Here is a 16,132-nt window from a genome sequence, read left to right on the forward strand (position 1 = left end):
GAGAAGGCATATGAATTACTCTTCTTGTTAGGAGTCATCTGTGGACTACTGCAGATGTCCGTTACATACTTTGTGATTGTTTTCCTCCTTATATTAGATCTATATAATTTAACTATAACTGAATGGTTAGTCCAGGTGTGGGCATTATACAGCAACATCAACAAACACTTCCAAGGAGCTCCAAATGCGTTCAGCTGTCTGATCTGTTTTACCTGCTTTAACTTGTGAGAAGCTGAACATACGACTCAAAATGAAGGCATCAGTGAACCCGCCTGTTCCATACATTATGACGAATAGGTCTCCTTTAAATCCATATTTTCCCCCGCTGGTGTCTTCGGATCACCTGTCAGAGGAGGAACATGCGCGGTGGGCATCAGAGCTGAGAGGCTGGTGGAAAACCTGCGTGAAAACGTCAAGTATCACAAAGCGGAAGTCGAATTCCGCTTCACTATAAAGGCATCCAAATGTCATAATTGAAGATGAAACGTTTAAGGATCAATTGGTTTCTTTTTTCTTTCATTTTCATTTACGAGCCTTACTAATCCGTTTTTAACCTTCACTAGTCCAAATACGTCGTTGTGTGCTCAGTGTACGTTTTAAATGCTCAGTAAAAAACGTTCCTTTCCTCTTCATTTTGATTTTATTTTGTAAGACTGTACCGGAAACCAGCTTTTGTGGCTGTGAGCGGTTGTAAAAACGGAGACCCCTTTTACGGAAAACTGTGGTTAACTGTGCTGTAGCTACAGCTGCAGAGATGCGAGGGACAGAAAAACGTCGAGAAAGGAAACAGAGGGCAACACCGAAGCTGAACGTAAAGTAACCGCCGTCACAAATCATCTGAGATGTTTCGAGAAACCGAGGAGCAGCATCTTCGCAGCGCTTTCTCCCGCTGGAGATAAAAAACCGAGAAGAGGATCGCGCATTGATCCGAGAACAGGGGGACGGGAGGGGCCGATCATGGGGAACGAAGCGAGCCTTGAAGGAGGCGAGGGGCCGCCGTCTGGGCTACCCGAGGGGCTGGCACCTGACGGGAAGGGGGGCTTTTACCGGGTCTCAGACGGGACACCGGTCAACCTGAGTGAACTCAGCGAGGAGCAGAGGCGGCAGCTCTCCGCGGCGATGTCAAGGGCGCAAGGCAGGCAGCCCGGAGGCGCGGCGGCTGGACGAAGGCAGGGAATTTAAACCGCATTTATGATGCACTTCAAATACCCACACTAACCAGGCCATTTTATACGACACGGAGAGAGGATGGGCACGAGTGGATGTGTTGTGGTTGTGTGAAGCATCGTTTGGGAATCTCTGAGATGCTCTAAAGGAGGCAGAGAGCCCGATCACGCCCATTAAAAAAAAAAAAAAAAATCATGTCAACCGCTCCAGAAGAGCGGTTGACATGATCTGATGATCTGCATGGCTGAGAGTGATGTCTCTGTTGGCAATTAAGTCGTACAGCCATTCGCGCTTCTAACGCAGACATGCAAGTCTCATTTTAACCCAGCAAACGATTTGAGTGTATGTGTGTGTGTTCCGTATTAAGAAATATACAGTATTGGTCACTGTTTATGTGTGGTATGTGCGTAAGAGACACACCTCCAGTATTTATGCGAAATTTTCGAAATGCCTGCTGGGTAAGAAAATCTGTCGTGCCCAGTGTGTTTTTCTCCGATCGAACGATGCCTTAACACCCAGCTAAAAACAAACCCGACACCGTCAGCCGTGAATGCGCGCCCCGGTGTCGCCACTTAAACGTTTCCCCCTGAATTTCACCGAATTGGATTTTAACCGATGGTGTCGTGGAGGAGGAGTTTGGGGGGGGGGGGGGGGGGGGATGCTTGGTTGTGAAACTGGGGTGTAGAAACCTGCCGACGAAAACAATATGTAGATTTGGGTTTTACGTCATGTTTATCACGGTGAAAGGTTTGTGAATAAGTGTGGGATAAAATGCCAAGATTTGCCTTACTAATTGGCTCCAGCGGGAGGGGGGGGTATTTATATCTGAGCAGAGGCTGAGAGTGGGGGGAGGGGGCACGTCAATATTAATATGACTATAAATAGAACAGAACAGGCGTTAATGTCATCACTCATATATGTCTTCGCAGCTGAACGTTTAACTAAGTCGGGTTTCATCCTCTGTTGTGGACACATCTGCCCTGGAATGAGGCTGATCGCTGTCCGTGGTCCTGAAATCCACGATCCAGCGGGCTGGCTCACAGCAAGCATTGCGCCGCCACTACTTTTCACTGTTTGCTCTGCTCTTAAAGTACCCCCACATAGCCTGTGCTCACTATAAAATAATCACATGTATTCATTACTGCATTAAACTTTATTGCCTGAGGATGTAATTTAATAATGGCCAAAGCCTCAGAGACTTTAAAACAGCAGAACCAATATATCTCGGCTGTATGTTGCATACACACACGGTGATACAATAACAAACAGTATCCAGTCGGTCCATTAGCACATTGATGCATTTCTCTAAATATCCTGCAGTCCTTTGGCTAGGCTTGTGCTTACTGCATGTTGCCTCTCAGTCTGAGCTAACAAACGCGTCTCAGCTTACCCCTGTGGAGCCAAGCGTCTCCCCTCTCTATCTCAACAATCTACACTCCCATGTCATTCAACGGTATTCACTTTCCTGTCAGCTTTACCCCAGGGCTACTCACTACACATTTTGTGCTCACTGATGTGTTGAATAGGCCTGAGAGCTACGGGCTTAGCTTGTGTTATTAGCAGAGGGATGCTACAGGTTTTGTTGTTGAAAGGATTAATAGCATAGCATGCAAACAGTCCAAGAAAAAAAGGAGATGATAAATGTTCCTATCCTCTGTAATTCACAATATTATTGGAAAAAGGAAGCTTTATTAAGCATTAATGTACGCGTAACTAAGACAAAAGGCTCAGGTAGATGTTAAAGCGTGTGATGCTGATGCGATTGGGTTTTTTTTAGCGTTTGTTCAGAAAATGTGTTGGAGTGTCAAAGTGAATATGAATGATTCAAGCAGAAACAATAACACAAATGAGTTGTTTTTCAGGGACATTGCACATTTATCTGAAGCTCTATAAATGTGTTAATTTCAGCCAAAAGAAAATTTTCAACTGTCGCCAGATGTTGGTTTGTTCTCTAAAAATACAAAGATTAATGGATGAAGGTGGAGTTGAAGTGGATTTTGGAACTATCCAGATATTAAAGTCTTCGTTTCCAGTTAGGTGTTATTATCTATCTGTCTAACAGATAAACCTATCTGTGTCTGTTTTCTTTCTTCCAGACCATCAGAATCTGACGCACAGCAGCGTTCCCAGCAGGTAGGAGCCTCCAGGGGCCCAACAGGTCTTAGCAAAAGCCGAACTGTTGACGCCTTCAACCAGGGTCCACTCGGAAAGCCCACACCAGGCCGCAGCCCTTCGTCTCTCAGCCTTTTTGAATCAAGATTCCGGCAGGAGCCAAAAGACCCTGAGACCAAGTCATCCGGCATGTTTGGCTCCAGTTTTCTCAGCGGGGCCAACCCCCTCAGCGCTGTATCTTCTATGACTTCGTCTGTCTCCTCCTCCATATCCTCCATGGGTGATACCGTCAACATTCCCAAATTTGGACTGTTTGGGGATGAAGAGGAGGAAGGCTTGCCTGCAGCTTCTGAGTCCAAGCAGGGAGGGAAGCCACAAGGGAAAGGCCCACAGCAAGGGCCAGGTCCGAAGGGACCACAGCAGGGAGGACCCCAGAAACAGAGTCAGGGCCCTCCTGGACAGGGAGCAAAGCCAGGACAAGGACCCCCTGGTCAAGGACCCAGACAAGTTCAGGGACCACCAGGCCAAGGGCCAAAAGCAGGCCAACGTCCTCCTGGCCAAGCACCACCAGGGCATCAGGCCCCCAGACCAGGTCAGGGACCACCGGGTCAAGGAACCAAACAGGGAGCCCCTCTCCAACAAAAAGGTGGTCTGCCACCACAGCAACAACAACAACAAGGACCTGGGAAACCTGGACCCAAACAGCAAGTGCCACAAGGGCCTGGTGCACATCCTGAAGCCCCAGGAAAGACTGCTGGGCCCCCTATTAAGCAGGGAACTGGAAAGCCTGCAGCTGGGATCTGCCCACTATGTAAAACCACCCAGCTGAACGTTGGATCTAAGGATCCACCTAATTACAATAACTGCACTGAGTGTAAGAACCAGGTCTGCAGCCTGTGTGGATTCAGCCCCCCAGACTCAGCGGTAAGACACGACTGTTCATTCTTTTCTTTTTTTATTAATTTTTTTTCCTCGAACCCCTTTCTTGTCATGAAGACTTTAAAAGCGTTATCACACCTTGTATAACATCCCAAATGATTCATTTCATGTCAGCACCCACAGATCTGTGCTTTCCAGACATCTAAAGGTAAAAAAAAACATGTATAATTCCTATGTTAGTATACTGGCATTTAACTAATATTACACAATCTAGTTTATGTTATGATGACAGTGTGTGGAAAAGGCCAAGTATCATTCGATTTTATGTCAGTGAAACATCAGTTTTTCTGGGGTTTTTATATATAATCTGCCAGTAGGAAGACTTCTTGGCTCTGCATTTAAATCACCATAAAATGACTAGTCAAACCGATTTGTAAACAATGGAAGTTAGCGTCCTCATCCTAAATAGACCAACAAAGAAAAAATGATTGCAGCATAAAAAAGAAGTCAAGATAACTAGCCAAGGTGCACATCTTTGCGCTGAAGCTGAATTCAGCGCTCGCCTGTTAACAGCATATCGCTGTTCCGTGAGCCTGGCAGAAGGAGCGCATTTAATAAGAGTTGCAGACGATTTGAGGAACAGAGGGACCATATGGACCCAGGGAATGTTGATCAAGGTGACTCATGTCATGGCCACAGGAAGATACTGTGCCAGCCGTGAGGACACTCAGTCACACATGGACTGTAAACGCTAGTAGGCCATGATTATAGCAGAGCAGAATGGCTGGTTCCGTCTGCTCGAGTTTCTTCTTGGGATCGGCTGATGTGCGTAATAACACTGGGGATAGTTCAGAAGGCACATTTTTAAAACAAGAGGCTTTGATTTTTGGGTGCATGTTTAGACAGACACTAGGCCTTTAAAATATCCCCAAATATGCAAAGGGGGAAGTCCACCAAGGGTGTATACAACTCTTAGAGCGTGCTTCTATCGCTGCAAGTGGCAGCTGATACAATAATATATCAGCACCTACGTTTATTACTCTTATCTGCAACAGACTCTACACAGCTTTGCCATTTATACTTGGGTTGTTCTTCGAAAGCCAGCGTATTTGCATATGTTGGACGGATTGATCGGTTTACATTTACGCAATAAATAGGCGACCATTACACACAAAAATACGCACACTGCTCTACGCTACAAATACAAATACACATTCTTCTAGATAGCGATCAGCCTGTCAGCACTGACCCTTTTGAACACTGTACTTTGCACACAGTGGAAACCAAGGAGATAGCCAAACACTGAACAAAGAGCTCTCTGCTGTAAACCCAGCTTTTTTAAGAACAGGTGTTGATAACTCCTGTATGGTGTAAACAAAGGCAACAAAAGACAGCCAGTTATCATCAACATATAGACCACCTGTAATAAAGCTACTATAACCTGGCATTGATGCATGAATAGTATTTGCTTTTTTTGACTGATTAGTATTTGTGTAAATGTTGTTGATGAAAAAACAGGAATTAGCATCATTTGAGATGCAAATTATTTGGTTGTGTCTTTTATTTGCGATTAAAGTTAGTTATTGGGCATATACTGTACTTACACTTGTCACTGGTGCATCTAACTAATGCTTTGTTTGTATCTTTTCTTTCATGCACAGGGTAAAGAGTGGCTGTGTCTGAACTGTCAGATGCAGCGAGCCATGGGAGGAATGGATCCCCCTGGTGTGACGAAGCCCAAGCAAGGCTCCGCCCCACCCTCTCCTCAGAGACAGGCATCGGGAAAACCTGGAAAGCTCCTGATAAAACAGCAAAGCACCTCCGACCAAGGGTTAACACCACCAACCACACCAAGGCAGAAATCCCCAGGTCCTACCTCTCCAGGACCACTTTCACCAGGCTCCTCAGTCGCGGGATCCCCCAAAATCGACCCCAAGACAGGTCGCCCCATTATTCAGAAGTCCAGTCCTCAGCAGTCCCCAGCTAAACCCAAGCAGGAATCAAGCTTCTTTGGAGGGTTGGGAGGTATCAGTTTAGGGGGGCTCACAGATGCAGCTAAGCCACCAGCGGCTGCTTCACACGCTGCTGAGTCAGTCACGGGAAAACTGTTTAGTGGGTTTGGTGGGTTGATGGAGTCGTCGAAGCCTCAGGCCCAGGCTGCTCCAAAACAGGAGGAATCTGTTGCTGGGAAGTTGTTTGGAGGTTTTGGAGGCTTGACAGAGTCCACTAAACCTCCTGCAGCCACATCTCAAATGTTTAGCTTTGGATCATCCCTCTTGAGCTCAGCCACCAGTCTTGTCACGGGAGAGGAAGATAAAGCAAAGGGTTCACCTCCTGGGTCACCACCTGACTCCCCTGCAGACTCTGGTCCCGGTTCACCACCTGACTCCCCCCTCTCTGGCCCTGGCTCTCCCCCTGATTCAGACTCTGCTCCTGAAACACCGCCCCCTAAGACCAAGAAACCCCCCAGAACCATTTCTGTGGAGCGGGAAGAGAAAGCCCCGGAAACCAAACCCGTGCCCACTTCAGCTCCAGCGACGAAGGAAAACTGCCCTCTGTGTAATGTGGAGCTAAACGTTGGCTCGACAGACACGCCCAACTACAGCCTCTGCACCGAGTGCAAGAAGACAGTGTGCAATCTGTGTGGATTCAATCCTACTCCTCACTTAGGAGAGGTAAGAAACCCTTATCATTGTTGCTGTTTTCTTACGCCCCTACAGCTTCCTGCGCTCTCAGCACCGTGCACCTACTGCTAATTTATGCATTCTGGTGTATATAAATAGAACACAAACATCCTCTAGATGTTTCGTTGAAATAGGTCACAGTAGAAATACAATTAGGACTATTCAGTTGAACGTTTTCCCCACTAGCATCTCGCAAAAATACCCTTTATTTCTTCTTTTAAGTCTATTAGTTTGACTCAGATAGACAGTGTAATGGCATCTGCACATATTTGACTGCTGAATTAATGGATGTGGTCAATTATGCAGCGTTTAAAAAAATCTGTAAGCCTCATTACTGTCAAGCTTTCTTTAGCTGAGAGCGCGGCCAGACACGTGAAGATAAATAGCTTTTTTGGAGGACTCATCATCAAAGAGCACTTGACTGAACACTGTGTGTCTGTATATGTGTGTATTTGGCTGTGTGCGCTTGTGTGGTCATGTGTAGCGAATGCACGCTTTCCTTTATATAGAGCAGTCTTTAATTGTGAAACTGGATACATGCGACTTGGTAAATCTGTAAATGCCAATGCTTATTTGTCTGCTTTTCTGCATGTGAAAGCATCTCCAACCAGTCACTTCCAGCCTGGTTATCTATCAAGGTGCGGGGACAGGTTTGCTGGTGTTTTCCATGTGTTGTTCCATGTGGAAGCAGCACTGTGAGACCGTGCTTTGAGTTCCACACAGCAGATGGTACTCTGTGGTGTTGAATCAGTATATAATGGGAACAGAGGCCAAAAAGTGCTTTTGGTTGAGCAGTTTCCCAGCATGCAGGCAAAGCATAGTCACATATGCTGCACCCACGTGAACATGTGAATTGTCCCAATTTTGTTTATAGCGTATCTGAGTCACATCTCACAATTAGATCAAACATCCATTGAGAACTAAAGTATAACATAACTAAAGCTAGTGGTCACTTGGGATGGCTAATATCCTCTTGACATGGTCATGCCACTCAGAGCGCAAACACGTGTTTGCCAGGCCGAAGCCGTATCCTGGTTTCACGTGATAACTGCTTTGTTAGGTCAAGGTTTGGTAATCTGCTGTGTATTTCTGGCTCTAAGCTGAGAATGAGCTTGTGAACGCTGCCAGTTCAGAGGCAGTTTGACATTATGAAAAATATCCTTATTCCCATTTTCCCATTCCGCTTTCATATATGTCTGTTAAAGAAAATGCTACAGCCAGCAATCCCAGGAGTCTCCTGGAGTTTGGCACACAAACAACCTTTAAACAGGGAGTTTCTGTGTTTACACTCAAGTTTTTGCACCCACCCCTCACTCCCATGTCTGGCAGTCCAGTGACGAGAGTCCACAAGCAGGTCACGGTCACATCTACACTCCCCTTTTATATATGACCACTATTAGTTTACAGTGGTGACAGGACTATTAAAGTTTTTGTACTGTTGTCGTCTTCTGAAGCTCGGATTTTTTTTAATTGCACATGCTTGCTGGGAGACTGAGGAGCTGAATCACTTAATTGAGGCCAAGCATGGAGGGGGAAATGTAATTACAAAGGCGAGATGGGCATTCAAGCCACTGATGCTCTAATTGGACATAGATTAGTCCTCTTAACATCCTCTTTTCTTGAAGCCTGACTCCGTTTTGTTTTTAGGACAGGCGTAGCTAGAAATTCTTACGGGAAGGGATGACTATTTCTTTCTCTTGCAGGGCTGAATAAGACACATACGTTGAATAAAAATGAAAGGTTCTGACTGAAGTTGTGACCAAGCTTTTGAAGGTTTGGCATAAAAGACACGCACACACACGGCACCTAGGTTGAGTCATCTGCCCCCTACGTAGTACGCCTCACTTGTGTGTCATTCGCTGCCATAATGTCGGCTGTCAGCGAGGGTTTAGTTGCTGACGTGAGTGGTGCAGAGTGTGTGGCGAGTGTGTGTACGTGTGTGTGGGAGGGGACAGTTTGTTTAATTTGTGAGAATGTCGAGCTATTGACATTTGGCTGAGTAGGCTCAGGTGAGCCTTCACACTTCAGGAGAGTTGCTTCTTTTAGTGTGTTTTTGTTCTCACGGTGTGCATGTGCAAGGATTAGAAATAAGGCATTTCAGGGTCTGTTTGCTAAAAATGTGTCATTTTGTTGAAATATTGAAGGGTGAGCGTCCATCTGACTGTAATGTGTCAGCATGTGTAGCCATAATCTCTGTGTCCTGAAAGGATTTAAAGGGCAACAGGAAGTCTGCCATTTCTGTTGAGGCGTGAGCCCCGACTCAGGTGTTTCTGCTTAATCCCATCAATATGAGTTGTGAAAATAGCCACCCTGGAAGGAAAGGCACTCACCTTAATGTGTTTTCTCTGTTGCTTGCTTTCTTTCAAACGCAGCTCCCTTCCTTGCATTTTTGTCCTATTTTCTCTGTCTTTTTTGTATTTCCCACTCTTTTGTATTCTTGGTCTTATCCTTATAAGACAAAGAACGACTTTCCTAATACCTGCATTTTTAAAGACAGTGTATTCTCTATGAGAACCCTCCCTGAACAGTGCTATCCCCCTGCTTTTACCAATGGGGCCCCCTTTGAAGTAGGGAAAGTAGACAAAATGGCGCCGGTGAGGTCGGCTGCCGTGCTGGATGCTCTGCCCTAACTTCTCCACTTTTTCGTCACTTTTTGCTATATCTGCGATAATCTTGCATGGGCATCATGCAAAAGACACAAATCCGCTACAGTAGAGACACTTTGGTTTCTATTGGTCTGCAGTACACGAACATTTCACCATGTTTAACTCCGGACCCAACCTGGCCAAAGGAGATCCTGAGAGAGAACAAAGGACGCGACCCTAAGCGACGGCCTCGAGGTAAAAGAGCCGGCATCAGGAACAGGCTACGGGCTCGCGCACACCGCGCACCCATGCCCAGTATCCTGCTAGCCAATGTTCAATCCATCGAGAACAAGCTTGATGACCTCAGAGCCAGAATCAAGTTCCAGAGAGACATTCGGGACTGCAACCTCCTCTGCTTCACCGAGACTTGGCTGAACCCAGCGATACCAGACCACGCCGTGCAGCCGACGGGGTTCTTTTCGGTTTACCGCATGGATAGGACAATGGAGTCGGGGAAGAAAAGAGGTGGTGGAGTGTGTTTGATGGTGAACAACAGATGGTGCGACAGCACAAACATCTCCCCACTCACACGCTCTTGCTCGCCCAATCTGGAGCTTTTGATCGTTAAGTGTCGCCCTTTCTATCTCCCTCGGGAATTCACTGCGGTCATTGCCTGCACTGTTTACATTCCGCCTCACGCGGACTCGGACACTGCCTTATGTGAGCTACATGAGGCTCTCACACATCAACAAACACTTCACCGAGATGCCGCACTCATTGTTATGGGAGATTTTAACAGAGTGAATCTCAAACGGACATTTCACAACCTTCACCAGCACATCAACTGCCCCACCCGGGGCACGAGGACATTAGACCACTGCTACACCCCGTTCAAGAACTGTTACAAGGCTCAACCCCTGCCGGCATTTGGAAAATCGGACCATTCCGCCATCTTCCTCATACCTGCTTACAAACAAAGGCTAAAGCAGCAACCACCAATCAGGAGGGAGGTCGCTCGCTGGACGGACCAATCGGTGGCCGCGCTGCAGGACGCACTGGATGACGCAGACTGGGACATGTTTCGGCGCAGCTCTGATGACATCAACATGTTTACGGAAGCGGTTGTGGGATTTATCGGGAAACTAGCGGACGACACAGCAGAAAGAACTATCATCCGAACGTTTCCCAACCAGAAGCCGTGGGTGGATAAAAACATCCGCGACGCTCTGAGATCACGCACCGCTGCCTACAATGAAGGGCTTGTCTCCGGTAATATGGACCTATACAAGGCTGCGTCCTACAACGTGCGCAGCGCGGTCCGAAAGGCAAAGCGGAGCTACGGGGAAAAACTAGAGTCACAGCTACGACAGACTCTAGGAGCCTGTGGAAAGGACTGCGGACTATAACGGACTATAAACGACCAGCTTCTTCAATGATGAATGCCGATGCTTCACTGGCTGATGAGCTGAACACGTTTTATGCTCGCTTCGACGCCGCAGCAATTAAAACAACAAACGGCTGCGCGCGCTCGGAGTGCACCAGTGAAGAAAATGCATTCGTCATCACAGAGCATGCCGTGAGGAACACCTTCAGGAGGGTGAACACCAGGAAGGCAGCAGGACCAGATGCAATCCCTGGCCGGGTCCTTAGAGCCTGCGCTGATCAACTAGCACCGGTGTTCACGGAGATCTTCAACCTCTCCCTGGCCCAAGCTGTGGTTCCCACGTGCTTCAAACGGTCCATTATTGTCCCTGTTCCAAAGAAACAACAGCCCGCTTGCCACAATGACTACCGTCCAGTAGCACTGACTTCAATTGTGATGAAGTGTTTTGAAAGACTGATGAGAGATCACATCACTTCTTCACTTCCTCCCACCATCGACTCACTTCAGTTTGCTTACCGGACTAATCGTTCCACAGACGATGCCATATCTCACCTGCTCCACACATCCCTGAGTCACCTGGACACTGGCAGAGGGAATTATGTTAGGATGCTGTTCGTGGACTACAGTTCAGCATTCAACACAATAATTCCCTCTAAGCTTTTCACCAAGTTGACGGATCTAGGACTCAGCTCATCACTGTGTCAGTGGATCCTCAACTTCCTCACAGACAGACCCCAATCAGTGAGGGTAGGAAAACAAGTCTCCCCCTCCATCTCACTCAGCACTGGAGTGCCTCAGGGCTGTGTTTTAAGCCCCCTGCTGTACTCACTGTACACTTATGACTGTGTAGCCACATCCGACACCACCTCCATTGTCAAGTTTGCTGACGACACTGCTGTTGTGGGCCTGATCTCCGACAACATCGAGACGGCCTACCTGGAGGAGATTAGGAACCTGGAGACCTGGTGCCAGGAGAATAACCTCCTCCTAAACATCAGCAAGACTAAGGAGCTGATCGTGGACTTCACTACAAAGCAGGCGAGGAATTACAAACCCCTCATCATCAGTGGCACGCCAGTGGAGAGACTGGACAGTTTCCGATACCTGGGTGTCCACATCACTCAGGACCTGTCATGGTCCTGTCACATCAACACCCTGGTTAAGAAAGCCCGTCAGCGTCTCTTCTTCCTCAGAAGACTTAGAGACTTCCATCTGCCACTGAAGGTGCTCAAGAACTTCTACTCCTGCACCATCGAGAGCGTCCTGACGTCAAACATCTGCACCTGGTTTGGGAACCGCACCAAGCAGGACAGACAAGATCTGCAAAGGGTGGTGCGCTCGGCAGAACGCATCATTCAATCAGAGCTCCCTGACCTGCTGTCCATCTACACCAAGCGGTGCAAGTCCAAAGCTAGGAAGATTATGATGGACCTCTCCCATCCCAACAATGGACTCTTCTCACTGTTGAGGTCTGGGAAGCGCTTCCGCTCCCTTAAGGCCAAAACAGAGAGAATGAGGAGGAGCTTCTTCCCCCAGGCTATTCGGGCCCTGAACCAGGTGTAGGACTGGACTCTCCCAAACACGTCACTATAAGACTGGACTCTCACACACGTCACCACACGCACCACCACACATTTCCTATAATCCTATAATTCCTATAATTTATAATCCTTATCTTTATAATCTCTTCTGCTATTTGCACATTCTTTACTGTAAATTCCCAAGTTAATTTGTAAATTTTTGTAGTAAATTGTAAATATTGTAAAACTTTTCTTCTGTCATTTAATGGTCGGGCATTGTACAGCTACAAGCATTTCACCCCCATGTCATACTGTGTATGGTTGTGTGTGTGTGACAAATAAAATTTGAATTTGAATTTGAATTTGAAAGTGTGTAAATGTGTGTCTGCTGCTCAGCAGTGTTACTTTAGCTCAGGCTCCATGTCATATTGTCCTTATCAGTAATGAGTGTGCTTTTTGAAGGAGCCTTACGTAAAATGGGAAGTGCAAATCAGAGAGTCAGAGCTAAGAGTAGAGTTGTGAGTTACACTCTGTGTCACCTCCACCTCCATAAACCAGCGAGATTTCCACCTTTTTTATTTAAATTCTGCAGAAGGTAATCTGTGGTTTTGAAATCGAGCATATTAATGTAATGTTCATACTAGGGTTGGGCGATATGTAAAAAAATTTCCAACCGACACTCGTCAGTCCAATAATCGACGATGGGTGATATATTCGCGCATGGGCAGACATTTTGATGGGTGGAGCAATGTAATCATGCATGGACTGATTTGCGCCTTTACAACTCAGAAGTCCAAACATGGACAAACTAATTTCCACCCCCCCCCCTAGAAAAAAAAAAAAAATAGGACTGTCAGCGTTAACAGGTCATCATAGTTAACGCGATTAAAATTTTTAACACACTCAACCCATCTGGAGCGCTGAATAATCAAACTTTGGACAAAGTGCCCGAATAGCTCCATCATTATTAGCAAACTTACTCATGGGCAAATGAATAAATAAATCGCCTTTGTAAAAACGATCGCTGATGGGCTCAGCTTATCATCGATTGTCGATATATTTGTTCAATCGCCCAACCCTAGTTCATACTCTTAATGCATTTGGACTATGTCAATACAAGCTTAAGTTCAAACCAGGAATCAGAATGGCGAAGAAAGGAGATTTAAGTGACTTCAAACATGGTGCTTTGAAGTCCAGTAGATCAGCTGAGTATTTCAGCTGATCTACTGGGATTTGATCAAACAACCGTCTGTAGGGTTTACAGAGAATGGTCCAAAAAGGAGAAAATATATAGTGAGCATAACGCCTCTGGGTGTAAATGCTTTGTTGATGTCAGAAGTCAGTGAAGAATGGCAGACTGGTTCAAGTTGATAGGAAGGCAACAGCGATTCGAATATTCACTCATTAGATCCAAAGTATGCAGAAGAGCATCTCTGAATGTGGAACACATCAAATGCTCCAGCAGCAGGAGACCACGCCATGTACCACTCCTATCGGCTAAAAACAGGAAACTAAGGGTTCAGTTCTCACGAGCTCATCAAAATTGGACAACAGAAGGAAAAATGTTGCCTGGACCGATGAGTCTCGATGTGTACTTCAACATTCAGATAGTAGAGCCAGAATTTGGTGTCAACAACATGAAAGCATGCTGCTTTATATCAACTGCTGTGGCTGGATCCTGGAGGTGTGATGGTGTGGGGTATATTTTATTTGCACACTTTGGATCCATTAACAGCAAATGAATATCATGTAAACACTACAGCCTGCCCGAGTATTGTTGTTGACAACGTCCATTCCTTTACGACCACAGAGAGGATCATCCGCTGGTGGATGCTTCCAGCAGGATAATGCACCATGTCACAAAATCACCTTAAGCTGGTTTCTTGATCTCAACTGGCCACAGTACACTCTACCAGCGAGCCTTGTTTAGATAAATTAAATATGAAAAGATGTATAAAAACATATAAACGAGAGTTATGAAGATGCATGGTGTTTCCTCTTTTTTTTGCTTTTTCCCCCCACTTGACATTGGCCAACATCTACAAGATTATGCTTTGCTATCCTGTATCAACTGCTCTCCCTAACTTAATTATTAAATACTTTCTGGCTGTTGGTTAATGTATCCTAGAAACTGAACTGCTTTATTCCAGTTTGCCATTTTTGTATTTAGTCACAACTACAAGATCTTAAAAAGTCGTCATCCTGGAAAATGAATAAGCAATGATCATAAAGTGTTGAGTACACCTATTTTTGTGGAATTGTGGAAAGAAATAGTTTAGGATTTTGGTAAGTAGGTCACCCTTGTCTGCTGTCAAACTGACATTCGGGTTAGGAGGCTAGCATCACTTTCTTCTCAAGATTTGTTTAGCCTCAAAGAGAGTAAGCAGAGCAAAATGCAAATGCTAGGCTAGTGGTTTCTTGGCGCAAAAGTAAACACTTCCTTATTTATGACATAAAGATGTCATGAATCTGCTCCTCTGGGTCAGACAGGAAAGGATCATTTCAGATTGTTTCGTTAACTTCACCTCTCTTAATATCTGCTTAAGTTAAGCCGTTAGTTTAGGCTTGTAAAGTTTCGGTTAAAACCAAAAAGCCACTTGAGCGCTAGGTCCCCGTGTTGGGCATCCTCATGTTTCTAAAACCTTAGCCTGCATTTATTGCAATGTGTTTCCCGTGTCCTCCTTCCTCATTGTTATTCTGCAATCGTGCCCACGCCTCCGCCCACAGTCTGAATCCTCTTGAGTCTGCACAGCCAGATAAAGGCTCGCTCCGTGGTCATACATACACTTATGCACATGCTTGAATATGCTTCTGTGTAGCGCTTGGTATCTCTGAACCCCCCCGCTCCAAACTTCTGCCTTATTTAAGTCACACGTCATTGCAGAATCCAGATATTAGATGATTCTGTTGTTTACAGTACTTAGAAACTAACCACAGTTATATATCACAGTTATAAAGCTTTCAATCCGCTCCATACAGTCCAGTTGTTCTCACAGCTCTCCCATCAGTTGGTCAGGAGGCTGAAGCATACAAAAATAGCCACAGCCACCAAAGAGAGCCACAAAGAGGAGAGGGAGAGAGAGAGAGAGGGGAGAACACAAGGAACTGCAGGGCAGCCCCCCCCCCCTCCTCAACACTCCCTTTTGTAGCTCTTTGTGTTCCCTCTTTCATATTCACTCCTTTAACTGTGTATTTTCTTCTGCCGCACCAGGCAACCCACAGAGACCCGCACATGGCCACATTGGAAGGCTGTGAGGGTATTTTTAGACATTAAGGTGAATGTGTGTCTGTGTGTGTGTTTGCGGATGTGTTTTGGTTGATTTTGTTGGCACCTGAATAAGAATATATCTCACAAGTTAAACTGATTTTATTTATTTATTTTTACTGAGAAATGCATCTAGCAAGTTGCTGTCTCAGTTGCCATATTAACAGATCTTACACCTTGGTTAGGCTATGAATGGTAGATCCTTCCTTTTTATATAGAACCCTTCATGCTCTATTCTAGAAGAAATTCTAATGATCTCCTTTCGAATTTGCAGTTTTCAAAATTTATTTTAAATGCTTAGCAAGACTTAAATTTTCACCACCAAGCGAATACGTCAAGTGTGCCAGCAGTGGGGCCTCATCACACTGAGAGCAAAGGACAGGCAAGCAGAGACACATGAAGACACAGATTCTGGCACTTGCCCCTTGTTGTCAGCACTGCAACACGTGCTTTTACTTCACCAGCAGGGAAGGGTCTAATTTGAATAAAGCAGAAAGTTGGTTTTGTGGATTTTGGACTATCTCAGTCTGACTATT

The 16,132-nt window shown here is 45.8% G+C and overlaps 1 protein-coding gene across 3 annotated transcripts in view; it reads left to right on the plus strand.

The window, feature by feature from the left end:
• The first annotated feature begins 737 nt into the window (after positions 1 to 737).
• pcloa (piccolo presynaptic cytomatrix protein a) overlaps positions 738 to 16,132 on the plus strand; it is a 73,286-nt gene continuing 57,891 nt past the window's right edge. For all 3 annotated transcript variants that reach the window (XM_080886129.1, XM_080886131.1, XM_080886130.1), the window contains exons 1-3: positions 738 to 1,169; positions 3,264 to 4,203; positions 5,820 to 6,833. In XM_080886129.1, coding sequence (XP_080742255.1) covers positions 958 to 1,169; positions 3,264 to 4,203; positions 5,820 to 6,833 — 2,166 coding nt within the window. In that variant the 5' untranslated portion in view covers positions 738 to 957. The remainder of the gene's footprint in view (positions 1,170 to 3,263; positions 4,204 to 5,819; positions 6,834 to 16,132) is intronic.

This window comes from Rhamphochromis sp. 'chilingali' (genome assembly GCF_963969265.1).
Source record: "Rhamphochromis sp. 'chilingali' genome assembly, chromosome: 7".
NCBI lineage: Eukaryota > Metazoa > Chordata > Actinopteri > Cichliformes > Cichlidae > Rhamphochromis > Rhamphochromis sp. 'chilingali'.